Source organism: Athene cunicularia, assembly GCF_003259725.1.
Source record: "Athene cunicularia isolate RWA chromosome 14 unlocalized genomic scaffold, athCun1 chr14_part1, whole genome shotgun sequence".
Taxonomy (NCBI): Eukaryota; Metazoa; Chordata; class Aves; order Strigiformes; family Strigidae; genus Athene; species Athene cunicularia.
The window spans coordinates 5611188-5639004 of NW_020799118.1; the positions used below are offsets into that span (position 1 = coordinate 5611188).

The window sequence follows — 27817 nt, forward strand, 5'->3', positions numbered from 1 at the left end:
TAGAGTGAAACACTTGCTTTGCTCCAAAGAGAAAAATAGGGTTGGAAAGCCACTGGGATGTCAATAAACCCTCTTGAGATTAGTGGATTTTATTTGGACTTTGAGTGGGTAGCTGCTGCTGAGCCAAACACAGCTGCTCTGTGTATGCTGCACTTGGGCTGCACAGTAGCTATTAAAAGTTAGTTCTGAAAGAGCGTAGACAAGGCAAATCCAGGCACTCCTCTTCATTAGTCCTAGACATTCAGATTACTGGAGGTGTTGGACTTTTATTTCTCAATATGTAAAATGTTTTCAGAGCAATTAATGAGCCTGCTGTAGTTACCTGCTGTAGTTACCTCCTGTGCTAACTGCATAATAGTTTAATCTAGGAAGAAGTACCTTTGCAAAGACCCAGCAGACCTGTCCTTTTATACAGAGCTTTTGTTCCTTAAACTGGATTCTCAAGAGAGGATGGTATCTCCAGGCATTAACCCCTTTATGTATTTTGCTTTGACCAACTTCCAGGTAACTTTCTAGGTTGCTACTTAAGGCATGACTTATCTTTTTTGAGACTTGAGCTCCCCATCTGTCACTTACTGTACCACTTGGACCTGAAGCTGAGGACTCTGGCTCATCTGAAACACAGGGGTTTTGTCACATGTAGTTTTGGGAATCCCTTTTCTTGTGCCCTTTCAGCACAGCTTGACATATGAAAGCTGATGGTATTTTTGCTTGCTCTTACTTTGTGCAAGCCGACAGCAAAACTGTGCCCTTTCAAAGATTGCCAGTGTGAAAGTATGTTTTGATTATTTTCGCTTTCTGTTGCCTTCTCTCTTCATTACCAAGTTAGGAACGGAAAGTGAGCATTTAAAAGATGTTTATAGCAGAGATTATGGTATGCTAAAAGATATCTGTTTCAGAATTACCCAGCAACATGGGTACTTCTGTTTTTCTTTTACCTCAGTTAAAAAGAAAAAATACCTAACAAATCTCATTAGCTCTAAATGCTCCTGGTTTTGAGATCCACTGATAAACCTTTAGAGTGCTCATAACTTGTATCTGTTGCTTGAATTTTTTTTTGTCTTTGCCCTTGAGTAAGGTTTGGAGACAGTAGAGAGGAAAAATTTGTGTCTTTCCTGGTATTTGATCACCAGTATGGAAGTAGACATTGGACTTTGATATCTTAGGCACTTGTCCAGCAGAAGCTGTTAACTGCTCTTAACATGGGCGAAAAGGCTGTTGGAGAAGAAACTGCTGGGTTTTGCTGGTATGGGTTGACTCTTGACAGTTTGAACTCTCCCACCTCCTCCCCCATTATTCCTTTTTATACTATATTTACTTTAGCTTACTCAAGAGCTCCATTTCAATACTTGATTCTATTTTTATTTCAGTTTTCTAGAAATTGAAGTGCTTTAATAAAAGTCACAGTAAACAGCAGTATCTCACTGTGTGATTTGTTTCACATTGTCCTGTGATTCCTGAGGAGAGACGTGGGGACGGCTCTGACCATGGCACTGCAGGAAGCCCAGGAAGGCTTTTGCTTTCAGCTGCTGTTTACTTTGTTTAAGTAACACCTGAAAGATGACCACATCAGGGGCTCTGCGGCGCCGGGGTGGCACATGCGGGAGGTAAACTTGCACTCAAGAAAAAAAACAAATGAATCACCAGGTTGACAGGTAAGTCCTTGCTGCTTCCCCCATCTCCAGGCTACCACGCTGCAGGGATCAGACGAGGATGATTCCCACCACAACAAACTCCTTGTTGCCAAATTCAATTTGGAAATGCTGGCATCGGTGTTTGGACACGCTCTGCTGTGACCAACTGGCATTTGGCAGCAGGGCTGCTCCAAGCCTTCAAGCAGAAGGAATGATGCTCTGCTGCCCAATCCCAGCCAAGTGACTCTCCTGCATCAGTGAGCCTGTGCCTAAGCTGGTTCGCTCTCTTCCTCAGGGCAGCCTGTCAGCTCTACACAGCCTGGTTCACTCAAGGCCCCTCCAAATCTGACACAGAAAGAGATAGAGTGGGTCTGATCCCCAGCTGCGACCACAGGCAGCCCCCAGGCAGCCGTACACTCTTGGGCTTAGTGGCATTGCACCTCCTATCCCTGCTCCCCCAGTGTCTGGGCACTTGGGGTGATTAGATCCATCTGCTGGAGCCCACATCTGTGTCAGAACAGAGCACAGGTGAGCAGTCCCTAAGGCACTGGCTAAAGGCCAGATTTGTTCTGCCTGGAAATTAAGACAAGCTGTAAATAGTTAAATTTGCTTACTACCACTTAAATTATTGCTTGCTGGCTTTTAAAAATTATCTGTATAATCTTTAAGCATGGCAGTATATTTGGGCTCCATTTATAGTACAAATCAGAAATGTTGTGGTCTCTTTCTTTTGGCCGGTTTGCTTTTATACCATAAACGCAACAAGGCATTTAAGTTCTGGCTGGCTCATTTTCAGGAAACATAATGAAAATGGAATTGCAACGTTTCCTACAGAAAAAAACATGTATCCCCAAGTCATCCCTTCTCATCTACTCACTGCGGTTACAGCTCAAACAAGATTTGGTTGAGTGTCAGGCATTTTAGAGTGAAACAAAGATAACTCCATTACGAGATCAATTATTCCCAATAGTGGTGGCATTATGGTATGTATACTCCATGAATGAGTCACGCAAGGCCCGATTCTTCCATCAGTCTGTAGAACAGTCCCTTCTGAGCTATTAAGTGTTCCACAGTATCAAATTCAGCTATCTGACCATTTTCCAAGACTAAAATCCTGCGAACATTAAAACAGAAATGTAAGCTTGGGGATATGGCAGCAGCTGTAATAAACTTAGTTATTTCTAAAATAATTTTAGTGCATGTTATTCAACCAAGCTTCCCAGCAGCTTTTCAGCTGGGAAACAGCTGTGGGATAGAAGTAAGTTTCTGATGAGTGACTATTCAAGTACTGAGTTTATGGGAGGAGAATTTTTTGGCAACTGAGATTGGAGTAAGATTTGTGAACCCGTATTTTAGCTTCACGATTTTAAGATGATGCAAAGAGCTGTAGCCGTGGTTTTGCTGTCAGTGGGGGGAAAAAGGGGTATGACACAGCATGAAATGCATCATGTGGGACTAAATGATCTTTGATTAACCTATTGGAGCTTGGCTGGTTTAAGACAGCTCCTTACAATCTCTATAGCAAAGCTTTGAGGGTTAAACAAGAAAAGGACAGAAACAAAATTGCTGTTCACTGACACTGTGTGGTTCATCTAGGTCACACAGGTTGCCTATGTCTGTCTTCCTCCTTAGGAAAGTGGCTGAAGAGATTACCTGTCACAGTCCATGATGGTGTTTATCCGGTGAGCTATTGTTAAAACTGTGCTGTCTTTAAACTGGGTCCTTAGGGTGGATTGAATCTGAAGATCAGTTTCGAAATCTACTGCTGCTGTGGCCTCATCTAGAATGAGGATTTTGGCTTTCCGAAGAAGTGCTCTGGCCAGACAAAAGAGCTGTTTCTGACCAGTGCTGCAAGTGAGAAGAGGGATGGTAAACAGAGCAGCAGTCACTTTTACCGGTGGTCAGAATATGTGATTAATTAGAAAATAGTAATGAAAAGGTGATTGTTCCTTTTCCTTGGAAGGGTGATTGAGGCTGGTGGCACTGCCAATTAACAGCACGAAATAACCCAAGGAAGTGAAGGGACTGTATTACTATAGCACCCAGGAGATCTGCACCTGGAACAGGATTCCAGTGTTTTTTTAAGTGCTGCACAAACACAAGCCACCACAATGATTAAGTCTCGAAGGTCTTCCACTTGGTGTCTTATGATTCGATTTCATGCTGCTAAACAGGACAATAATGCAGCAATTCGCTGTCTGGACATCTTATTTATTTTTAATTTATTAGACTCCTTGTCCCGCTAGCTCTCTGTTCTCCTAGCCCACAGGCTGGCACTGCCCTGCCACTGTGTTTTGGCAGGTGAGGTACCTTAGGTTTTCCCCTTGGTCAGTGCACTTATATTCCAGCTGATCTGGCAAATCTGCAACAAAGTTCTTGAGCTGAGTCAGTTCCAGAGCTGTCCAGATGTCTGCATCACTGTATTGGTTTAATGGGTCCAGATTCATTCTTAGAGAGCCAGAAAACAAAACTGGATCCTGAGCACAGAGACAGTACAAACAACTCCTGAAATTAATTATAAAAACAAGCTCTCTGTTTTTTCCCTGCTGGGTGCAAATCTGTGGCTAATGCCCTATTGAAGGGAGACTAGCATGGCATACAGGTTATTTCCAACTTTAAAATGTCTGAATATCCTGCCTCTCACAGAATCTATAAATTCTTCCGAGGTGTAAGGGCTTATAACACTGCTAAAGCATTTTGGAAATTAATTTCATACCTGGGGAATGACAGTTATCTTGGTTCTAAGGTCATGGAGACCTAGCTGAGCAATATCTAGTCCATCAATTAGGATTGATCCTTCTGCAGCTTCCACCAATCGCAGCAATCCCACAGCAAGGGTAGATTTCCCAGCTCCTGTTCTTCCAGTTACGCCGATCTGTAAAGGGCAATGGAAAGCTTTTGGTTTTGATGTTGACAGTTTTCTACAGTCAGACAGAACTATCATGTAGCTCCTCTTTTAAAGAGAGACAGCTTTGCATGGATCAGATCTTCAGGGCTGCTCAAGATTTGCATAGTCTAGGAATACATTCTTAAAGCAAATAATTTATAATTCCTAACTGTTTTGTATGAAAAGGAATCTTGAAAGCCTTTGATGGGAAGAATAACTAAAAGACTTGGCAGCTAGAACAGGGCCCTGATGTGGCACTAGATTTAAAAAGTGAAATTCTTTTGCTGTAACTCTGCTAACCTTCTGTGAAATGAAATCTCATTCAGAAGAATGTCTAGTGTATGCAGCAATCGTGGAAACACTGCTTTGTACTAGAATAGGTGTGCAGGGTGATGGATGGGCTTATACCTTACTGTAGCTTTCACATGTACAACATGCTGTGCCTTGGTGTAGGGCAGAGACTGTATCTGCCCAGGTCTGATCACTGCAAAGTGCTGCTCACACTCTGCAGCTCTTCTGAAACAAGTGTCTGTGCTTACCTTCTCCTGCCCATTGATGGTTAGGTTGACCTGCTTCAGTGCTAACTCCAAATTTGGTCTGTATCGCAAACTATAGTTTCTAAATTCAATTCTTCCTTCAGTGAGCCAAACATGACCTTGAAGTTTGCTGTTCAGAGTCCAGGGTGCCTGAATAGATGGAAACAAACAACAATGTGTAAAGCTGATTTAAACTACCAAATCAAGTGGCCATACCGAAAGGGAGAGCTTATGAAGACATCTGTGCCAAATTCCCCCAATCTCTTAATGTTTCCAAAAGATAAAAAGGCCTCTAACATTCATATTGCAAATCCTTACTTTATGCAAAGATGCCAGTTGTCTTGACTGAAAATGGGGATAAACATTTGTTTGCATGTCAGAGTTCTGACATTATGAGTGGCTCAATAAAAAAAGATTTATATGTCCCTGTAAACAGGACTGTGAAAGTCTCCTTCAGTAGGATCTCTGGGCAGCATATGGAGAAATAATTTTAATGATTACAGACTAAAAATGATGGCCTTTTAGTGGCATCAGTTATCAGAGAGTTGCATCTGAATGCGTGCAATAAATACATACTCCAAATATGGGCAGAAAATAAGCTCATTCCATGAGTGTTACCAAGTGAAACTATTTTAATGACAATCTAATGCTTAACTGTCTTAAGAAAATAATGATGATCAGAGGTTATAAAACAAGTCTAGTCAGCTGGATAAAAAAACAAATGCTGCAGTTTTTTAAAGGAAACATAACTGGTGTTTTAGAAGGGGAAAACAAGGGGGTTTGTCCAGGTGGAATAGAAAATTTACTGATTCAGTTTGCAGAGATGTTCACTTCTGCTAGTAAAGTCAATAGTTGGTTAGCTACCTCCTTAGGAGTCCTCAAGTATTCTCTCACTCTCTCCACAGAAACAATATTGTTCTCTATTTCCGTCCAGGAGCGCACCATCCAGTTCAGAACACCAGTTATCTAGCAGAAAGAAAGAGAGTGTTAGGACAGATAAAATGTCTTGACCTACGCTTGTGAGGTACTTGGTACTTTGTCTTAGTGTTTATTTATAAAGACCTCATCATCAGCTAATTACTTCAGAAATCATCCCTTAAAAGGCTAAAAAATAACCATGGATCCTTGTGAAAGTTCATAAAGCTGTGTTTAAAGAGCCTAGCCAGCTGCCCCCCCAGCTTCTTCTCAGCAAGTTTATAGAGAATGAAATGCTACTGACTTGCATGCTAAAAGATAGTCTAGCTATTTCTTAGGCTGGAAAGAGTCTAGCTTAGTCAACCTTGCTTCAGTTGCTCAGAGCATGCTGTGACCTAAGTGTGGGTTCAGATGCAGGAGAAAAATGATGGCTGGTACATGTGTTTGAGGTTCATTCTCTAAGGGTCTGTGTGCTCCAGGTGCCCTGGGTTTCAGCAATGACAGGAGGGTTTGGTAGGAGGAAGCATCTAGAAACCACAGAAATAATTAGTGATTTCTTAGAAATTAAAATGGTAGCAGAAATTAAAATGCAAGTTGCTTTTGATGAAAGGCAAGCATGGTATTACTTCAGTGCTGAGTTACCTGAAGAGCATATGAAATAGAGAAGCCAGCAGTTCCAGGACTAAGATGTGTTCTGCCCATTGCTGCAAAGAGTGCTGCAAACAACACAATGCCATTGCCTAGAAACTCCAGGTTTGTAGCAAGCCACCTGCAAGAGATGGAGAGGACAGGGCTGTTGCTAGGTGCCCTCTTCTTTTCTCCCATGAGAATCTGCGATTGCTTTGCAAAACACTGGTGGAGCCGTTGGGGTAGAGGATGCTCAACAAGCTCTTGTCATGCCCAGGTTGCTCTTATCTAGACACCTTGGAGCTCATGAATGGTGCTGGTCTGTCCAAACTGGTTGGCTTGTGGTCTCTGTTAGGATTTTCTCCAAGGCCTGTGTCATCTTCTGTTTATCTCCCCAAGAGCTTACAGCTTCACTCACCAAGGCCACAGGAATAAACGATCATTTTCTTTACACTGCAGATTTGTACCTGTCAGCAACTGCTCCAGGAAAGCATATTCGCTGATTCTCATCCACTAGAAAATTGTTCTTCAAAATAAACCTCTCCTGGTCCTTGTAAGCACGGATCACGCTGCTCCCTTGGAAGGTTTCTGAAATGTGGGAGTAGATGGGTGATCTGCTGGCAGCCTCTGTGCGTCTCAGCTGGCAGGAGGTGATGACGTAGAAGTGCTGGTATAAAGGGAAATGGAAGGGCAAGTGATTTGGTGGTTTATGCTTCCATGGAGGTGCTCCACAGAAAATGTGGGCAGGGCTCAACAATTGCAATAGTATGTACTCTCCTGGTGTTGTAAAACCTAATATGCAGGTAGGAGATGTCCTTAAAAGGTGAGGTGGCATTTCTACCCGTGTTATGTCCTGTCTTCATTAAGAATAACCCCATGGTTAGTTAATGCAAAGAAGCCAGGGTACTATGAACTCACAAAGCCTCTAAACTTACACTTACTTTCTCCTGTAGACCAGCCCTTTGCTTGATGGAGAACAGAGGCACACTTGCACCCTTACTTGCCCTTCCCTTATGTTCAGTCTTAGCTGACAAAGTATTAGAGGTCTCAGCCCAATGGGAGAGCTGTGTGGCATAGGTGGATATATTAAAAGGCAGTGAAGGAATGCTGGAGGAAAGAAAAAATGCCTTTGGTCTTAATATTTAATTTACAGTTCAATTACAGTTATATTCATTAAGAATATATCTCTAGGTGGGACTTGATCTGGACATCAGAAAAGCACAAGCCTCTGTGAGGTCTCTGGCATGCTTTGGAAGGCTGAGGTGATGTGGGAAGTGCCACTGATATTACTCCTGTTCAGATGCAATTCGAGGTGATGAAACTAGTTTCTGTATGACTCTATTCTTAATAAATGGAAGGAGTCTTTCTGCAGGGACACAGCCATGCTGCTTCAGCCTCTCCTGTGTGTGTATCTCTGAGCTCCTACCTGGAATACAGCATAAAGAACAGTCAAGGGCACTATGGCCATCGCTGCTCTTGGTGTAGTCACTATAATCACAAGATAAATCTCCAGCAAGTTGAACAAGAACCCCAGCAAGGACTTCAGCTTGTCAGGGATGACGGAATCAATAGCATCCATTTCTCTGGAGAAGCGGTTCAGTAAGTTTCCAATGGGTGTTTGCTCAAAGAAGACCATTGGGGATCTAGCAACGTTCCTCAGCAACTGCAGAAACAGCTTGTGTGATGCTAACACACCACCGAGAAGGACTGCTGCTGTGGAGACAAATCTGCCAAGGGCTGTAATATAAAAAATAATAATTTTTACTAAGTCTGAACAAACTCATCTTGGAGTTCTACTTTGCAAGATTATGATTTTTACTTAGTACTGTGATTACTATACTAGTTGAAATGAGCTGACTGTCTCTTTGCTAGCAATTAAGCCAATCCTCAGAGCTGCAGGGTAAACTACCTTTTCTGTAGGGTAGTTATAGAGGGGTGGAAGACTTTCTAAGCAAGCTTGACAGGGGCCACAGATTCAGCAATTTAAACACACAGGACAAATCCTTTATTCTTCACAAAATGAGCTTGACTGGAATGACTCTGAATTACTCAAAGTCTTGGGTTTCCTGCCCCCAGATTCACTGTTAGCACAGAAGGGTACCCAACCCTTCCCACTCTTTTCAACTTGTTCCAAGCTTTCTCAATCTTTTGTCACTTGGGCTGAGATTTTTCCAGATTTGATTTCTGTCCTAAAACAGGTGGTTTATTTTTTTAAAGGGTGACCAAAAGAATTGTCACCATTTTTAAAGAGTAAGATTTAAAGAAATGTAGAATTCCGTAAGTTCCTTTTTTTCTCTCAAAAGACCTCAACCAAGATCTAATTCAGCATGGAGAAGAGTCACCACTTGCACTCGGATACAATTCATTTATATTGGAGGAATGGAAAGGGATAAGAGAAAGAAAGATAGGTGGATGATGTTGGATACAAGGGGGCAGGATAGAAAAATAAGGATGTTCTAGTTCTTCCATTGCTCAATGTTTAAGGGCTCAGGTTATTTAATTCCAGCAGGAAATTCAGAGGAAGATACTGTTCATCATGGTCTGCTGAAAGGCTCAGGAGAACTCTTCTAGCATACCATGAAGTAGAATTTCAGGCAGTAACACTGGAAATATTGTTCAGATCCCTTAGAAATCCTCTGTGCGTCAGAGCCTGTAGTTTTAGGTCCCATGCCAAACCTTTAGGGCTGGTGCCAAAAGCCCAGGAGGCTAAAAGCCCATGGGTATGCACTTGTTTATATTCTGAGAAAACATCCTGGACATGGGAAAGGGAGATGGAAATACACAGAATTAGGTGAGCAAGCTAAATGAACCTTGAATGACTCCTAGTGCACCAAAGACTCCAACTCTCAGCTCTGTGTGATGTTGTGTCCCGTTGTGGACAGGGTCATCTGTCCATATGCTGAGCCAGTAACCACGAGAAAATGACACAGCTTGCTGACATGTGTACAACAGGATGATGTACACACACAGTGGTAAGCCTGTCGCCTTCAGGTAGGCTGTGTAAATCGAAGTATTAACCTAGAGCAAAACAGTTGGGGAGAAATAGGAGAGGTTGGGAGGATCAAGCTTGTTAGCAAGGAAAAACAGCTCTGAAACAAGGAATTATTTATTATAGTGTATCTACTTGGTTATCTATCATGGGCTATAGGAACCATGTTAATTCTTTTTTTGTTTTTCTCATGGATGAATAATGAAGCCATGCTTAAATAAATCCATGGTGTTAATGAGTGATTATTACTGACTGATGAATGTTACTGCAATAGGCTCATGTTACTGGTGGAATACAGGTAAGGCTTATGCCAGGCCCTGGTTTTCATTTGTTCTTGGTGTGACTGAGAACTATAATGTATCCCACTGACTGCTTGTGAGTAACTGCTGATGAGCAGAGTGAGGAGATCCCAGTCTGGCTAATACTGTGCTTCCCTAGGGGAACAGCTGCCTCCTTTGGGGTGTCTGACTTCCTACTCCCATCTCTTCTCAGTTACCAGTATGTAGCTTCAGCAGTTTGTTTCCTCCCCATGTTTTACTGCTGCTACCGTGTTCCCTGAATACACACCTCATCTGTGCCTGACTCCTCCTAGCTGGAATCCCACACCTGCTGCTTGCCTTTCACAGTACCCTCCTTGCCTTGTTGCCCCTTCCCACTAGCCTCAAGAGTTTGTGGACAGACTCAAGATTACAAGTTCCTTGTAATCTATCCTCTTCTGGCCCTTACCACCACCTCACCCTGATTGCCTCATTGCACTCTCCACCTTCAGGTCAACTCTTGAACTGGGATCTCTCTCCTCAAGTGGTTATATTTTTTTTTACCTCTCTCATTTCCATAATGTGCTCTCTGCAATGTACATGCATTATTCTTATTTTGGAACCAGTGCTCAGATCAGGGATCCAGGGAGATACAGTTTGCATAGAAGGTGCTATGTAAAGTAATGCTGGAATGACTTTGTCTCAACTGTAGGGCAAACTTGTACAGCATAGCTGACTTCCCTGGAGCTGCACTGGTTTAACTTAGGCAGTGAGCTGACCTGCCTGCTGTGAGTGGATCAGTAATAAACCCATAGTATGTGTCTTTGCCTTTAGAAGAAGATGCTGTGCTTACCCTGCCATGCTGAGTTTTCTCTCCCTTGGTTAATCTTCCTTCAGTGGCTACAGCAGTGGTAGAGTCTTGACTTACAGGAATAGTCTCCCTTCCCCTAGCAGATGATTTGACTGAATTGTCACTTCTTAAAGAAAACAAAAATCCTTTCAATTTTTAGCCAAGGCAATGAGTATTTTAAAGCTAGATCTCCTTACCCATCCATCCCTATATTCATGTCTATTTTGAGGGCTGCAGTTTTTGGGGTCCTCCCGAGTGACCCCAACCACTGTCCTTATTTATCCCAGGGGCTGGGCTCTGTCAGGCTATTAACAAACAGAAGCTTTCAGCATTCATTAGCTGTGGCTGGATTGAAATGTCAGACCTTATAGCCCCACTGGGAAGGGAACAGCAGGCCTTGTACATGTGCTCTGGAACAAATTTTGTCTCCTTGTGAAATAAGGAGAAAATGTTAGTCAACCTCCATATTCAAGAGCAGTTTCTTACCTATTCTTGAGGTTTGCTTGTTTACTCTTAATTTACAGATCAATCCTAAGCCTGTATTGTACTCAGTAATAACCTTCATGTAGGCTTATATGGGCTTTTGGAGCAAGTTCTTCAGTGTCTAAGACCACTTTAAGCTTACCTAAAGAGCTTCTCCTGTGATGGAGCATTGCTAGAAGTGATGGTGTCTTTGGTGTCTCCTATAGCTGTCAAATAAATGCATTTTTTTCCTAAATGCTTTAGAATCCCATTTTGTCCTGTATACCCTTTGAGAAACTGATAATATGGAGGAAAGATTAATTACAAAGAGTTGTTTCTAAGGGTAGAAATATCAAGGTGAGACTTGAAGAACAGCACATATAGTCGGTAATTCTGTTTACCCCATGATTGTTGTTTACTAAGATGGAACTGTTTATTCAAGAACTGATCTTGAGGTGATGAGTCAGCTAATTTGGCAAGCATATTTTTTCCCATACAAAGTGACAGCTTACTGTGATTGGATCTCAGCTCTAAAAGTCCATAATAAAACAAATGTAAGACTGGCTTTTCCAGTTTAATTCTTTTCCCTCTTCCCAACTGTGAACAGCAGCAGACACCCACCCACCCCCTCCCCCACTAGTTCTTCAATGTTAAGTATAATATTAAGAAAACAATTGACTGATAGACCTAGGAAGAATGATTCTAACTCATTTGGGTTACCTGGAAAACCAGCATCTGCCTTCTCTTCTGGAGTAAAGTGTGAATGAAGGAATTCTGCGAAAGCCCCATTTCTCTGTAGAAGTTCTTGGTAGGAACCAACTTCTGAGATCATTCCATCCACCAGAAAGACAATGTTGTCCACTTGAGGCAAAATGTTGATTGTGTGAGTCACCAGCACACGAGTCTGCTTGAACGAAGAGGAAACAGTTACAATAGTTCTGGTGATTCCCTGCACACTCGAGCAGTTGCAGTCAGCTGTCTTCTGAAGACAGACATGTACTCAGCGTGAGCTATGATTTTTACTAACTTGGAGATATTTTTGTTATTTATTCCCATCACTTCTGACTGTCTTTTTTGCTGAAGTTTATCTTTGCAGCACAGCTCTGTGCCCATTTTGAAAGTACAGAACTTGAGAGCAGAGGGGTGAATCAACTTGCTTTGTGTCATGCACACCATAAAAGAGTGAGGATGGGAACTGAAGCCTGAAGTCCCAGGCTAGCACCCTGTATGTAGGAGGGAGGACCTTTTGCTTGACTCAAGAGTTTCATGTTGTTGATTGCCCTCATGAAGCTCTTAAGTAGAATGATGTTAATTGGAAAGCATGTCACATTTATTGTCACTGATACCAATACTTTAGAATTAAATTTGTGCCTGAAAACTTCATCAATCTGAGTGGAGTTAGAGTGCAGCTCCTCTTTATTTCCATTTCTGAGCATATTTGCACAGATAATTACATATTGGAAAGGACATAAGAAAAGTAGTTTTTCCCTAGATAATAAATTGGCACATTCTATATTTCTAATATACAATCAAGCCCTTCGAGTACTGCTTAAGTCCAATACATTCTTTCTTCACCAGTCTTTATGTTTCATTGCAATAATTATAATCTGATACTTAACCTCCACATGAAGAGAAAGGTATTTGTAATCAGCCATGACTGTTTTAATTGGACTTTCTAATGAAAAAAATGTACTTATTTTCTTTCTACAATGTGAAACTGAATTAAGTATTTGTAGCTAGTTTATACCGTGAAACAAATAGAGGCTGCCCTAGCATCCCATCTCATGTAACCACATTCATTATCCAAATTGCTTGACAGCAGAGAAATACCAAGGAATAACAAAACACAACCAATGCAAAAAAGAATGGAAGAGAGGTGTTCAAGTTAGATTTTAAGACTGAAATTTAAATTATGAACATCTGGGTGATTAGAACAGTGAAGGCATCACTGAACTATTCAAAAGTGATGGGATTAGACATTTTGATAAGATACAATGAGTTGGAAGAGATCAGACAGTAAATCTCAAAAAGGAAGAAGGATAATGTCAATGAAAGAACTATAAACTTGCTGTAGAAGGCTGGAACTAGGCATGTGGTTTGCATGAGGATAAAGACAGTCTTTCAGGAGAGCTTAACTTCTCAGTCTTTCTCCTCCGAGGTGAGATTCACTGTAGGACTTCCATCTGCTGTGTGGACTGCAGAGGTTACCATTCTGCTTCCACTGTTGCTAACACTAGTACCTGCTGCAAAAAGTAATTTGGGAGCCTTTGATAAAGTAACCCACATTAATGGAAACATTTCAGGGGCCCTGATAATTAGATGCATTTTGCAGCCTTTTACAATTCAGGATTTATAACGCACCTTGTCCTTCAGTAAGCCATTGGGTCCAAGAACATGTTCAAAAATGTGCTGTCCAACATGGGCATCAACAGCTGAGAGGGGGTCATCAAGTAGGTAAATTGAAGCATTTTGGTACACGGCACGAGCAAGGTTCACTCTCTGCTTCTGCCCTCCAGATATATTTACTCCCTGTAAAAATGCATTGTCACTGTTTATTCCAAAGCTACAGTATATTTGCCAACTGTTGGCTCCATGTTTCACTAAGGTTTTATGACTTCCTTATTTTTAAATCAGTGCCTCTCCCTTGCTCCAAACAGGGCTCTTGAAATGCAGAGGCAGATTTTCTTGAGCAACTCCAGTCTCCTGCAGAAGAGGACACAAAAATGACCTGGATTTGTTGATTTTTGTCTTAGGCATCTCTCTTATCTCTGGTTAGGTCAAGAGGTGGGCTTCAGACCCCATTAAATCATGTCCTGACTTCTCAGAAATTACAGAGCACCTGCCTCCTGCAAGTTTAATTCTTTTGTAGGTGTTTTAAGCAAGTCACCCAAAGCTGTAGCTACTCATGGAAAAGTTGGCCAAAATATGAACCCAATCCAGTACCTTCTCTCCTATTTCACTCTTCTGCCCTGCAGGGAAGCTCTCCAAATCAGGTTGCAGTGCACAAGCATCTATCACTCTGTTGAACCATGTTTCATCTAGCTCTTTCCCAAAGAGAATGTTATCTTCCACTGAAGCATTTTGTATCCAAGGTTGCTGGGGAACATAAGCTGCAGTGTCCTACGAAAATGGAAGTGGAAGAATGTTAACAACCTTTTTCATAAGCTCACCTTGACATTGTGGGAACCCATCTTTGAAAAGGACCTCTCCCAATTAGATTTATAGAAATCTGGAATGATCATCACCATTGACAGGTCTTAGAGGACTTTGCAAAATATGAGTCTGCACTCTCATTATCTTACAGAGGAGGAAACAGAGGTACAAATACATGTCGCAGTTTACCAGGATGCCACTTCAGCTCACTGTCAGAGTGGGAAATGGAACTGGATCTTTGAAGTCCTGTTCCATTTCCAAGGGCCAGGCTCATCTGAGAGCTCTTAAGCACCTGCAGATAATTAAATTCGGGCTGCTACATAAAGCTTTTGTTAAAATACAGCAGTAAATGGGTTTTCATCAAATACCTGATGCCCTGCTTAGTACCTTACTGTTCCTGAAGACAGCCTAATTAGAAGCAAAGGCTCAGGGGAAAATTTACCTTCATGGTCACGCAGCCATCTGCCTTCTCCAGCTCACCAAGTAATGCTGACAGCAAGGAGGACTTTCCAGCACCCACCTGGCCAACTACAGCAAGCAAGGAGCCTTGAGGCACCATAAGATTTATGCTATAGAGAAAAGATTAGTCTCATATCACCTTTTAGATACACTTTTCTGAAAAGAAAATGATCAAAATTATTGCTATTGTCTTGCAGCAATAAAAATGTATGAACCGAATCTGCTAATTCCATACTTGCACAGGGCTGCTCTTCCTGTCATGCTGATTTTTTGCAGCAGAACAGGACTCGTCCCTTCAAAGACACCTCCAACCAGAAAGTCTTCATCCACATCCCCATCTGAGTTTCAAACCCAGGTGCCTACTCTGGAGACAGGCTAGTCCAAAGCACTGCATATGAAACATTCCTGAACATCGGAACTTTTCAACACTGTTTCTTCTCTAAAACTGCAGTGCCTCTTGAAATAAGCATGTAGTAATGTCATATCTGCATACCATCAATTCTACTTTTTTGACTTAAATTACTGTAATTTCATATTTGAACAAGAAAATTGTGTAAAGAAGGCAGTCTCCATATATTAAGGCAACATCCAGATATAGGTACCTTCTCCATTTATGTATTCCCAAGCATAAAAGCAAGATTACATTTTGTCTGACTTCGTTATTTTCAGAATTCAACCTGAAGCAAAAATCAGAAGCCTCTAGATGTTCCACACTGGTTTCATTTAGTCCCTGAGACATTAGTTCATGCAGCATCCCCTCAACCTACAGAATTGAGATGACTAAGGGTAAATCTGTACCTTCTAAGACAAGGAGAAGTCTCTCTGCTCCAGCAAAAAGTCCCATTGTTTATGGTGATACTTGCCTGTACTAAAATATGAGGAGAAATGGAACACTTGTAAATTCCAAGGTAGGTACAGAAACATCTCTATTTATATGACTTTATGTTTCAGTGTGTATTTGTATTACATAAAATGAACCTTCAGTATGAAAAGGGGTTAGTTACCATATTAGATTTCATTTTTAGAAATAAATAGGCCTAAAAACGTGACAGTAAGGGACAATCGTTTTTCTCTCTTGACTATGGTAGGCATTCTAAGAATGGAAGCTGAACAATGGAAGCTATTCCTCTTATAAGACAACAACGCTGACACAAAAGCTCACCACAGTCAGAAGTGTTTCTGCTTAAGCTCTCAGGATTCAGTTCTTCAAGATTCAGGAAAGCTGCTAAGCGGTTTAAAGAAACTTTGGCCTGAAATGAAGCACACAAAAGTATAAGATTTAGAATAGTAAGGGAGCTAAAACTCAAAGTGAAGACTCAATTAGAAGACCCACTTAAAATGTTGACTAGGTGCTATGTTGCAGATGCTATAAGCTTAGATGGACAAATGCAGCTCTTTCTTGTGTTAATTACCTTTATTTCTACTTGGCTTAGCAAAACCCCATATCCTTCCCTGTGTTTTCTTTTCTGTTCACACAGTGAAATTGGTGCTTTTTTTCTCCAGTTTATCCTGCAATCTTTCCAATTATTGTTTCTGTACAGGAAGAACTGTGGCAGTTTTCTTGGGGTGCAAGAGGGAAATGAGTTTCCCAGTTTCTTACTGGACAATGACTTGCTTTTCTCTATGGCCTGGGCTAGCAGGGTTTCTGCTGATCTCCCATGGAGATTTTGCTCCATCTATTCTGATTTCTGTGATTAAAAACAGAACTGGAAGCACCTCTGAAATCTAATGGTGCTTGTGATTGGTGCCAAAAGACTTGGTGGCTATTCTGTCAATATGTGGAGCCTTTCTGAAAAACAATACTACGAAGTACTTTTTAGCTGCAAGTCCTTGCACTTCATTGTTTCACAGTAGCAATTAAATAGCTAGCCCTGGCGTTCAAAGCCCTAAGAAATCCCTACCTTTACCTGTTAACGGTGGTATATAAAAAAAACACTTAGAGCCAAAGAACAAGGAATGTAGCCTGCAATTAACCTGGACAGCAGCATTTATGGAGAATGGCAGGAAGGAGTGTGCAGTGTTGAGAATGCTGATCAGTGTTAAAGATACAAAGGCCTTCTGAGCATCCAGGACATGTGTGTTATCCACCAGGGTATAGACAGCAAACATGACAAATGCAATCTGAAAGGGAGCAAAGGAAAAGCAAACCATTTGTTTCAGACAGGGAAAAGAATAGTTCAATTATGGGCAGGCACCTTCCCAAAGTCTCTGGAACCCACTTAGTTAAATCCAGGCTATCACCACACACATCCTGCAAATATCATAGGCAAAGGTCTTGCATGTTGGTGACAAAACCAAGTCTGATCACTTGATGTTTGTTCTGCTTTAAGGAAGTTTTGGTGCTACAATCACAGCAAGGTGAAAGCACAGCCATTTCCCATTGAAAACACACATGGCTTAGCTGCAACAGCAAGTGCAAAAGTGGCTTGTGCAGATACTGACTGCCATGAACTCTGTCTAGCTTGCAGGTCTCCAGGTGGCTCATGCAAGACAGGCTCAGTCTGCCTGGAGCACATTGCCAGACCAGATGCTTGTCTACTGAACTCAGGACAGTGTAAATGTCTGTGTGGCTGATTCTACCAGGGCTCCTGTGAGAACACCATCTCCTCCAGGCAGATAGTTGTCCCACAGGAAAAGTCTGTCCAGACAGGAGTACAAAGAGAGATGGAAGTAATACCACATGTTTAATGTAGGAAGGTGAACTACTCACCAGGAAAGTTGATGAATGGAAAGAAGCTAGAGATGCTGCAAAGAGAATCTGAGATCTTTTTAGGGCCTGAAGTTCTTGCTTCCGAATACCAAACACTTTCTCCATGAATATCTTCTCCCAGCCATACAGTTTGATTACTTTAATGTCACTGAGAATGGCATTGGTGAGTTTGGCCCGCTCATCTTTATGTTTCATCTGGATCTCCTGTAATAAATGTTTGAGTTTTATCATGTAATAGGTTAAATGTCTAACAGTGCAACTATTCTGAAAAAAACACCTTATCTCTGCTTATGAATCCTGATTAAATTTCCCTGCAGTTGAGCTGTGTATACTGTTTTGCTTACAAATCTTTCAGGCTGGGAAATATTTTTCAGGCAATACATAAACCCCACAGAAGACGTGGTCTAACAAGGTAAAAGATGGAACATGCAAGATCTTACTCTAGACTTCGAGAAACTTTACTTCAGACAGTCATGGTCAGCATGAATAATAAATGTTAAGCCATCACTTGCATGTTTAATGTTAGTTACTTTTTGCTTAGTTTTTCTTTTTTTTTTTCTTTTTCTAATGTTACAGCTTTTTTTTTTTTTTTTTTTTTCCCCTAGCATGCACGCCTTCTGTAATAATCAGTAGCCTTGGGTTCCATGTGATCCTTTCCTGGAAGAACACGGCAGCCTTTAACTTAGATTTAAATGCAGTATCATAGTATAATTCAACTTGGTAAACCACTTCATTTTTATGAAGCAAAAGATACCTGAAACTGACTCCTCTTCTTGGTGATCATGAAATTCAGAGGCAAAAGAAAAAGGAATACAGCAATCGAAGTCAAGGCTGATGGCCCAAGAAGCTGCCAGGAGTGAAAAGGACAGAGTAAGAACTTCTGGTGATTACTAGAAGTGACTGTTTTCCATTCCCCTTTGCTCACCTTCCCTCTTACTTGAATTTAGGCCTAACATCCCTCTGGCTTCACTCTAATCTTGCCTTTGCCTTTCCTGGTAATTGTGCTCCTTAAGTACTGTGGATTGTTAACTCTCCAGGCAGGGTAAATCCTGTCATCACACTCTGCTGAATTTATTTGCTTCCCTTTTAGGAACTAGATTAGTGCTGAAAGCAATCCAGAAGCATGCTGGCAATTCCAAGTTATTTCTGTTGGTGCCCAGCTGTCCTTGGATGGGTTAAGGAGGACATCTTGTGGCTGGCATAAGTAAGTGACCCAAAACAAAACCAGATTTTGTTTAAAAATAAAAACCCCAAACCCTCAACAAACTATTCTTGCAGCATAAATAACCCAGTTTGTCTGAATTTATGTCAACTAGTGAGATGAAATGGTAGCATTATACTGTGCCACGTACTCTTGGGACAGCTCTTGGATACCAGGGCTCATAATGATTTGTGTCTCAAAATAGAGAGCTTTTTTTCTCATGGTTTAGTTATATCTCTCTACAGATGGCTTACATCTGTTAGAGAGGTGAGTGCTGGTATACGCAGACAGATAAAAGTATTCTCTACACAAATGGTCTATAAACTCTCGCAAACAAAGTGTTAATTATGGAACCACATTCAGTTTGTCAACATCGCTAGGAAAAGGATGATGATTTTTCAACAGTCTACACCATAGCTACTAATTTTCCAAGGCCATAGTATCCTGTGTGCCAGGCATAAGCCACAGTCCATCCTGGTAAGCAAAGGAAGGTCTCAAAGGCCTCCAGAAAGCTCTTGGGAATCAACTGCCTTTACAGCACTCATACTTCCATTTGGTGTGCTGACAAAAACAGGGACTAAGAAATAGGGCTTTATCCTACTGAGAAAATACCACACACTGAATTACGGTGGGAAAAGAATCTTTTAGATTATCACCTTTTATTTCTAATTCAGGTTTTTCTCTCTCCTTCTTAAAGTCCTTGATACCCATAAAATTAAATGTACCAATACTCTTTTTCAATATCATATAACTTTGCTTCAAACTGTTTCACTGATCTTGTGGCAGTCAGGCTCCAGGATGATGTCAAGTATTTCAGACCATTTCCTACATGTTCTGTTATTATGTTAAGGAGCTGGAACTGGCCTCTCAGCCTGCACTGGGCCACCACATTTTGGTTGAAAAGAGAGATGACAGAGGAAAATCCGAGGCAGAAGTTTATCAGTCAGCTCAGAATAATCATATTCACAGTCTTTTCCCTAAAAGAGGCTGGATGCTGAGTACACAGGTGAGATGATGAAGTGAAGGATCAGGTAAGGATTCTATACCAATAAAAATATCTTTTAAAAATAAAAGTGAATTCACCATGCTACAGAACTAAAAGATATATAGCAATTTCAGGTTATTCAAACCAGCAAAGTTCTAACCAGAATTTTGAAAACTTCTTTTTCCTTTGATATGTAGAATAGAAAGGGGTTGGTAAGTGCTGTCATCATACTTCACCTGCCACAAGAAGACAAAGCAGATGATAATCCGAATAGGAGCAAGCCAGGTCCCATTAAAATAGATAATCAGATCCATTAGCTTCTGGACATCAACAGATACCAGATTAACAATTTCACCTACTGTTGCTGCTTTCCTTGATGCATTTGACATAACTAGGATCTAGACAGGGTGGAGAACAAAAGAAAGGTGGTGTCAAACAACAGCTTTGGTCCAAAAATCAAATAAATTTCTTTTTCTTATAAAGAAAGAAAGAAAAAGAGATGGAGAAAAATGTCAAATCCTAGATACTGAAAAGATGCTGTTGCCTGGGATATGTGACTTCACTTTAAGATAAAGAATGTACTCCTTTCCCTAACCATAATGTATAGCATAAGAAAGTTTATGTTGCTTTTTCTTTTACTTGGCTTTTTCTTCAGAGGTAAGATCTGAAAAACAAATAGTAAAATACCTCCCACATACTGTTCAGAGACTAATATAGCACAAAATTACATCCTCAAAGTAGTTTGTAGTAACAGCCCCCCCGATATTGTTAAGAATGTATTGTACCATTACTGTACCAACAATGTCATAGCTACTAATGTAGGGCTAGAAAAAAATGAAGCTGGAAAAGCAGCTAGACTCACCTTCCTGTACACAAGCCCTGTTACTGCAGTTTTCAGCCTCAACCCCAGAACAAGACACATGTACATATATCGTTGTTCAAACAAAGTCTGGAGACAAGCCAAAAGGAACATAGTGAAGGCATAGAAATAACCATGCCAGCTAGGGGCTTCTTGATCCTCAATGAACTCCAGGAAAAGGCTGCAAGACAGGAGCAGTACGTTGATGAATCCATGTAGAACTGATTGATTCCATGTAGAATTCATGCACAAATACAGGCTGGGCAAGGAGAGGATTGAGAGCAGCCCTGCAGAGAAGGACTTGGGGGTGTCAGTGGATGGAAAACTGACTGTGAGCCAGCAATGTGTGCTCACAGCCCAGAAAGCCAACCGTGTCCTGGGCTGCACCCAGAGCAGTGTGGGCAGCAGGGTGAGGGGGGGGATTCTCCCCCTCTGCTCTGCTCTTGTGAGACCCCCCCTGCAGTGCTGTGTCCAGCTCTGGAGCCCCCAGCATAAGAAGGACACAGATGTGCTTGAGTGGGGCCAGAGGAGGTCACAGAAACCATCAGGGGGCTGGAGCACCTCCCTGTGAGGACAGGCTGAGAGAGTTGGGGGGGTTCAGCTGGAGAAGAGAAGGCTCCAGGGAGACCTTAGAGCAGCCTCCCAGTACTTAAAGGGGCTACAGGAAAGGGGGGAGGGACTCTTGATCATTGAGTATAGGGACAGAACAAGGGGTAATCGGTTTAAACTGAAAGAGTGTAGATTTAGATTAGATATAAAGAAGAAATTCTTTACTGTGAGGGTGGTGAGACACTGGCACAAGTTGCCCAGAGAAGCTGTGGCTGCCCCCTCCCTGGAAGGGTTCAAGGCCAGGTTGGACGGGGCTTTGAGCAGCCTGGGCTAGTGGAAGGTGTCCCTGCCCATGGCAGGGGGGTGGGACTGGATGATCTCTAAGGTCCCTTCTGACCCAAACCAGTCTATGATAAATAGCAGACCCACAAAAATGCAGAAACACCAGGGATTTTCCTGTATTCTCTCTGACTGATGTTTTTCAGTAAAACAGTAGCAGAGTTGGAAAAACTGCTAAGTAGCCTATATCTTATAATACCCTGATTTTTGACATTGACAATTGGTTTTGAAGCAATCTCTGATTTTCTCAGGGGAGATCTCACTTTCAGTGTTAAGGATGGCTCCGAAATTTCATGAATTTGTCAGAAACATGCAAATTGGGAGCCATAACCTAAGGAAGTCATTGACATTTCCAGATATTCTCTTAATGACTAAGTGATTTTTACCCTTGAAATACACTCTAATGCAGGTTTGTGTTGTACCAACACAATCCACAAAGCATTATGTCAGCTGACTGAAGTAACTATTTGTGTAGGATGCACAGATGTGCACTTTATAATTAGTTATACAATTTAGAAATAATTATTTATCTAATTTATAAATAATAGGAGCCTTAAGACTACAGCAAGAGGCTGACAGCCTGTGCAAAAGATGGCATATGTAGAATCATCAAATAACTCCCGTCTCTATAAAGCTGTCAAAGGCTTAGTGCAGCCTGTCCTTTCTGTTGTTGCAATACAGCAATGGAGAAAGCGTGCCTAGCTTTAGACAGGGCATTAGGTTTTTTTCCCACCGAGTTGACTGTGGGCTTAGCACAAACGATAATCCATCTCTTTTCATCAGCAATAGGAGATTTCAAAAGCCTTTGCGTGTCCACCTCTGTGGGTGCTGGCATACACATCTTTCTGCGAGCTCGTGCACACAGTCTTGTACGTGTGATAGACATACGATATAAAAATGAACACACCTCAGTAACTTTGGGATGGAGAACAAGAAGACATCACAGATAACTAAGCAGGCAGTGCTGAGAAGGAAATAGGTTCCAAACATGCTCCAAAATGTTCTCAGTAAGGGCCCACTCTGACTGTGCTCTGAATGCAGTAGAACTTCTGTCTCTTCAGCTTCTGCTATGCCAGTGTCACTCTTCTGACCTTTTTTAAATGTAGCAGACTCCCTTTTTCTAAAGAAAGAAACAATGAGAAAGCTAGCCATGATTGAAGAAAGCTTGGGAATCTCGTGCTTTAAGAAAATCATTAAGTATCTCACACTGGGTCTCATGCCATGTCCAGTATAAATGCTCATCAAAAAATGATTCCTCTCACAAAAAGCTTAGTTTCATGCTTCCAGGAATGGAAGGATGTGCATCAGATTTCAACGCTTAAAATCAGATTTGTCACAAAGGAACTCACTCGCTAAGTGTCACCCACTGAAGAGTAAAGACCCTCAAGTTTTCATAGCAGAGTGTTACTTGGACCATTTTATGTACACTATCCTTTTCTTCTTGTTGTTTAATGGACAGTGGGATTGAATCTTCCAACTATGCTCTTGTCCAGGTAGGATGCACCTAGTAGAGCTTACATTCAGAGCCTGAATATGTGCTGAAGCAGTATGTCTAACGCTCCGTGGGAATGCAGGGGATCACAGCCTGTTCTGAGATGGCACACCAGCACCTGTGAGTGTATTTGCTTATATGATCTAGAGGCAAGGGAGAAACTGCCCAGCTGAGCCCATGACATACTCTCTAGATCAAGTACTCACTGCTGGGTTCTGCTGTGACACTTCTTCCACTCTCTCTCAGCCCAGGCAACAATTTCTTCAGAGGAGTCCTCTTTCCTCACTGGCCACAAGTCATCCACCCCCAGGGACTGCTGGCAGCCTTTCCGGACGAGCCTGGAGAGCACACGAACTGCTCTAAGGTAAGCACGAAAGACTGGTTGTGCACGTAACATTTTTGAAACAGGTGGACTTTAAGTTAGTGCACCACAGTGAGCATACAGGAACGAACTTACACTACTCGGGACTGTCCTTTCCCAGAATGAATATGAATGTTCAGGAACAGCAGTTTTGCTTCAAATCCCTATGCTATCTTCTGTCAATACAATGAGGATGTTCAAGTAAGCTCTAATTTCTAGTCCATACTGAGAGGTGGGTCTTGAGCAATGGGGGACAAAGTTCAGTTTAACTTTGTGGCAGTGAAACACAGATGAGGCTTTATCATAGTGGACATTAGGCCCGAGGTATATAATAATTTTTCTTCTGAATGCTAAGCAGCAGGCTGGGGCAATGTCCTCATTCACTGTTTTCCCCTTGCCCAGCATTTGTCACAGGAAGGTCTAGCAGGCAGACAGGGCTGTGGTTGGTGACGTTTTGAGATTGTCAAGGTCTATTTCAAGATTGGGAGGGCACTGGAAGGGAGTTGAAAGGGGGAAGAGAATAATCTAGAAACACAAATTTGTGTTTTGAACTACTTTTCTCAAAGTAAGTTAAATTTTTATAATTTGATCTTGTAAGAATACTTCAAGTCCCCAGAGAAAAATTTAAATCCTTACCACATAAGCTAACTTGGGGGCTGAGTATTTCCTACTGGCTGTCATCTACACCCTCTCTTATGCTGCTGCTTTTTTCTGATATTCTAGCAAAACCATGGTTTTTCTGTGTTTTCTTACCCAGAGAACCACCAGTATGTGATTTTGGAAAGGAAAGAGCTGCTGGCTTCTGGACACTGATTCTGATGGGAGAAAAAACCATGGGTGATATTTATACATAGAAATGGGCACATGTCAGATGAATATAATCCCCTTCTGTGCTTCCCCAGGAAAACAACTCAAAGTTACGTACACCCACTGATGCCAATAGTCTAACCATATTGTGGAGGATCAATGGGATTGGGAGACTTTGGAGACTTAGACTTAATAATGTCTCAGATGGAGGAATAAAGAGTATCATTCTTCATATCCAAAGACAATTATTTTCTGAAGCACAAAGCTCTGCCATACTTGTACCTTAAACAGAGCACTGCTGCACAGAAGAGCAGGGGAAGCAATATAAGCCCTATCTACTGGTTTCAGTGAAAATAAACATGAGTATGGATAGAAGAGGTTTTTAGTTTTTCAAAACATACATTAAGTGACAGAGTACTGTTATTCCAAATTCTACTGGTTGCCTTTTAAAACTGTCATCCTTTATACAGAATGGTGCATCTTACATCTCCCAGATACTCATATTCCTGTGTATACCCATAAATTTAAATTCTTGTTTCAGCAATGAAGCAATGCATTATGAAAATCTATGTTATACTTACAGGATTGTTGATAGCTTTAGAGAAGAAGGGAGGATGATCGACCAAGCAAACTAACACAAGTTCTCCTAGCACCAGGCTAGCATAAAGGTAAGTTGTAATGTGGTGGAAGTAGTCTTCCAGGAAGCCCTAAGAAACAGAATACTGTTGAGAATGAGCTAAGAACCTTAACATGACATCAGTGGAGAAACATAGCTTCTCATGTTCTACCAGCCATAAGCTCTGAGTTTTGGTTCAAAACATGAGGTGCATTTATTTAAACTGTAGTTATGTAGAGCTACTTAAATAGGTAACTCCCCAAAATGGAATATCAGAAAATACTAAATAATGGACACATTTATTATTTATAGTGACAGTTTTATTGTGAGGCTTCATAGCAATCTCATAAAGTCAGACATCCACATTGCATCATTATTCAGGGAACTTTGGGTGCTCCGAGGGATAGAAGTTCCTTGCTCACCTAGTGGGATAAGTTGTTGATATAATAAAAAACCTGCCCACTTTTATTATAAATGGTGTGTCTAAAGGGCTCCATGTGGGGTGCTCTGATTAATTTTGTGAATGAGAAAAAACAAGGAAAAAAACCCTGAGTATTTTTGGAAGTGTATTTTGGTAGCAAGAAGTGGCAAAGTGTCATTTCTACAAGAGGCCTGGTGCTGAGTATCATTCAACACAGCAGGAACAAGCAAGTTCCCAACTGTCTTTTGTTTGGTGGCTGCATATTATTCCCCTATTACTTAAACACACAGGTACCACAAACTTTTGTTTATTCCTTGTTGTGATGGAAAGGTACAACTGTTCACCTGGGGAAAACGGCCACTGACAGTAAGTCTCAGATGTGTAAACCCAGCCAGCACGCCTCCACAAATAAATGTTCACCACAAATACTCAAAATATAAAATTGTATATCAGCATATTTATGCTGATAGAAACTCTGGACTAAGGACATTTTTTAGTGACAGTGTTTATGTTCATTTTGCTTTTATTCATATATGAAGTTTGCTGAGCTCTCAGAAAACCACACTATGTCTACATTGAAAGAGATAATATTGATGGAGATGACAAAGTGTCATCAATCATTTTTCTCAGCAAATCTTGAGAGGAATTTGGTTCTCCACCTCACAATCAATGAGGCAAAAAGAGCCCTGCTGTTTAAAGACTTCATCCCCTGCACATTAAAGATATGTGATTTCACTTACTCTTTCCAGGGCATGTTGGACTTTGGAACTAAACATCACAACTGCAGCTATGAATGAGAGCAGCCAGTAAATCAACAGGACACCTGAAGACTGGATGCCCGTCATTCTTTCCACTTGGGTGAGGAACATGGCAAGGATCTGTGAGGAAGTATAAATTTTTGTCCATATAAATAGCTGGTAATGGAATGCCAAACATCATTCTCAAATTAATGGATACAATAGAGAAAAATCAGTTAGTTGCCTGACCAAATATTTCAAGATGTTCAGAGCTGCAGTATTGTTCCTAAAAGGCTAAAAACTGCAGAGCATTATATGCAATTTTGCAGTCAAGAATGCTTCTCCAGAAAGGGCGAGTAATAAAACTACAAGTGGACCATCAGGCTGGGAGGATCTAGCCTATGAAGATGCAATGACAGAAGAGGAGGATAAGTATTTAGGTTGAACAGAAGTCCCATTTCATTCTAAACCATAGTAAATTGCATACTGTGGTTATGAAAAACTAGATATTGTTTTCTTGTTGTGAGACCTCCTTCTAACCTTCTAACCTACTGCTACCTTGGCTCTTGCCAGGTGTACTCTGCCCACAGGGCTCTATACTGTAGCTGTAGACCCAGTGGTCTGCCCCAACTCCGCGTCACACAGCAGAAACTCACAAAACATGTCTCCAGCCTCGTACTCCCCATCAGTAACTTTGTGCTCAAAGATACTGAGAAACATGGGAAATAGAAGATCTGCCCCCAGAGGCCTAAGCTGAGCCACATGCAGACAAAGCAAAGAAAGAATTACCACTGTGATTCCCACCACAGCAGGGCTGATGAAGAATGCCGGAGCCCGTGGGATTCCTTGGCTCACCTCCCACAGTACAAAGAAGACATTAGAAAAACAGAGCATTACCAGGATGCATCCAAGGACCTGGGGCAGAGACAGCAAACACATGTTGGAATGGACTGAAATGATGATGGAACAATCTACTGAGCTGAATGCTCCATGCAGCCTGGGTGGCAATACTGGAGAGGTGGAAGTGCAGATTTGGGACAGAGTGTGTTATGGGAAGCAGCAGGGAACCAAACAGAAGTACAGGGGAAAAGATCTTATGACAGTTCTCCCTAAAACTTTACTTGATTTATACTGACCTGACTTTACCTGAGTCAGTAAATGCAAAGCGAACACAGAAATGGATCATCAGAAATGTTTTAGAAAAATTAAGTTCTGCATCAAAATTGTGATGTTAGGATCAAACCCCATCCTCCACTCTTACCATTTTGGCTTTGAAGACGTGGGACATCCTGATATAGCCTTTGTTTTTGTGTCGAAGATACAAGTAGTAGAAAGGAAAACAGATCCAAAGATAGGCACAAGGTATCCAGGCAATAACTGTACTCTCAAAGCACCAGGTAAATCTTGGGGTGTTTGTATACCACGTCTGGTTCCAGTCCTGTCACACAATCAACACGGAAGTGGAACAGTAAGGCTAATGTATGCAGAATTTCACCAGCTAATGCAAGTTGCTAATGCTACAGGTGAGATCTACTCTAATGTTAGAGGAATTTGATTTAGGGTTTCAAATGCAAAAAACAGTTGGCAACAGAGGGGCTGCTGAAGAACAGTAAGGTGTCACAGGGGAGGGAGGGAAGGAGGACTCAGCAGTAGCATTTTGGAGGAGATGGAAGTAGAGAAGGAGGAAAAAAGGTTGGAAAAGTAAAATATGCCAAAGAAAGGACATCATTTATCACAATTAGAGAGAAAAATAAAATAGGAAAATTAAGTTATTGAATATGGAATGAGAAAAGGTAATTTGGGAATAAAAAAGATTATTGGCATTTGGGAACGATCAGAATAGTCAGTAGGGAATGACCTGTCAAATGGAGGTTAGGAGGAAAGAAGTATCCTAGTGCATAAACTACATCACAACTGCATTTTCTCAGCTGTATTTATAATCTGGTTGTAATTTTCTGACTGAAAAAACAC

General features: G+C 41.4%; 1 protein-coding gene across 5 annotated transcripts; it reads right to left on the reverse strand.

Annotated features, from left to right (window-relative positions):
• Positions 1-2432: 2432 nt before the first annotated feature.
• Positions 2433-27817, reverse strand: LOC113485692 (multidrug resistance-associated protein 6-like). Of its 5 annotated transcripts, none has more exons than XM_026859059.1 (31): positions 27705-27817; positions 27108-27284; positions 26636-26761; positions 25850-25987; positions 24654-24779; positions 24019-24080; positions 23111-23242; positions 22320-22532; positions 20528-20705; positions 19902-20063; positions 18234-18326; positions 17480-17683; positions 16744-16890; positions 15932-16019; positions 15568-15637; positions 14753-14879; positions 14101-14277; positions 13519-13686; positions 11878-12061; positions 11321-11384; positions 10699-10819; positions 9410-9617; positions 8026-8336; positions 7067-7266; positions 6615-6741; positions 5922-6023; positions 5061-5207; positions 4351-4509; positions 3945-4111; positions 3288-3482; positions 2433-2748 (listed from the first exon to the last, which is right to left on the reverse strand). In XM_026859059.1, exons 2-31 carry the CDS (start codon positions 27132-27134, stop codon positions 2640-2642), a joined length of 4332 nt encoding a protein of 1443 aa, XP_026714860.1. In that variant the 5' UTR covers positions 27135-27284; positions 27705-27817; the 3' UTR covers positions 2433-2639. The 5 variants fall into 5 exon arrangements, with proteins under 5 accessions (XP_026714860.1, XP_026714859.1, XP_026714863.1 ...); XM_026859058.1 differs by having other exon boundaries at positions 10699-10822; XM_026859062.1 differs by lacking the exons at positions 8026-8336; positions 9410-9617 and having other exon boundaries at positions 10699-10822.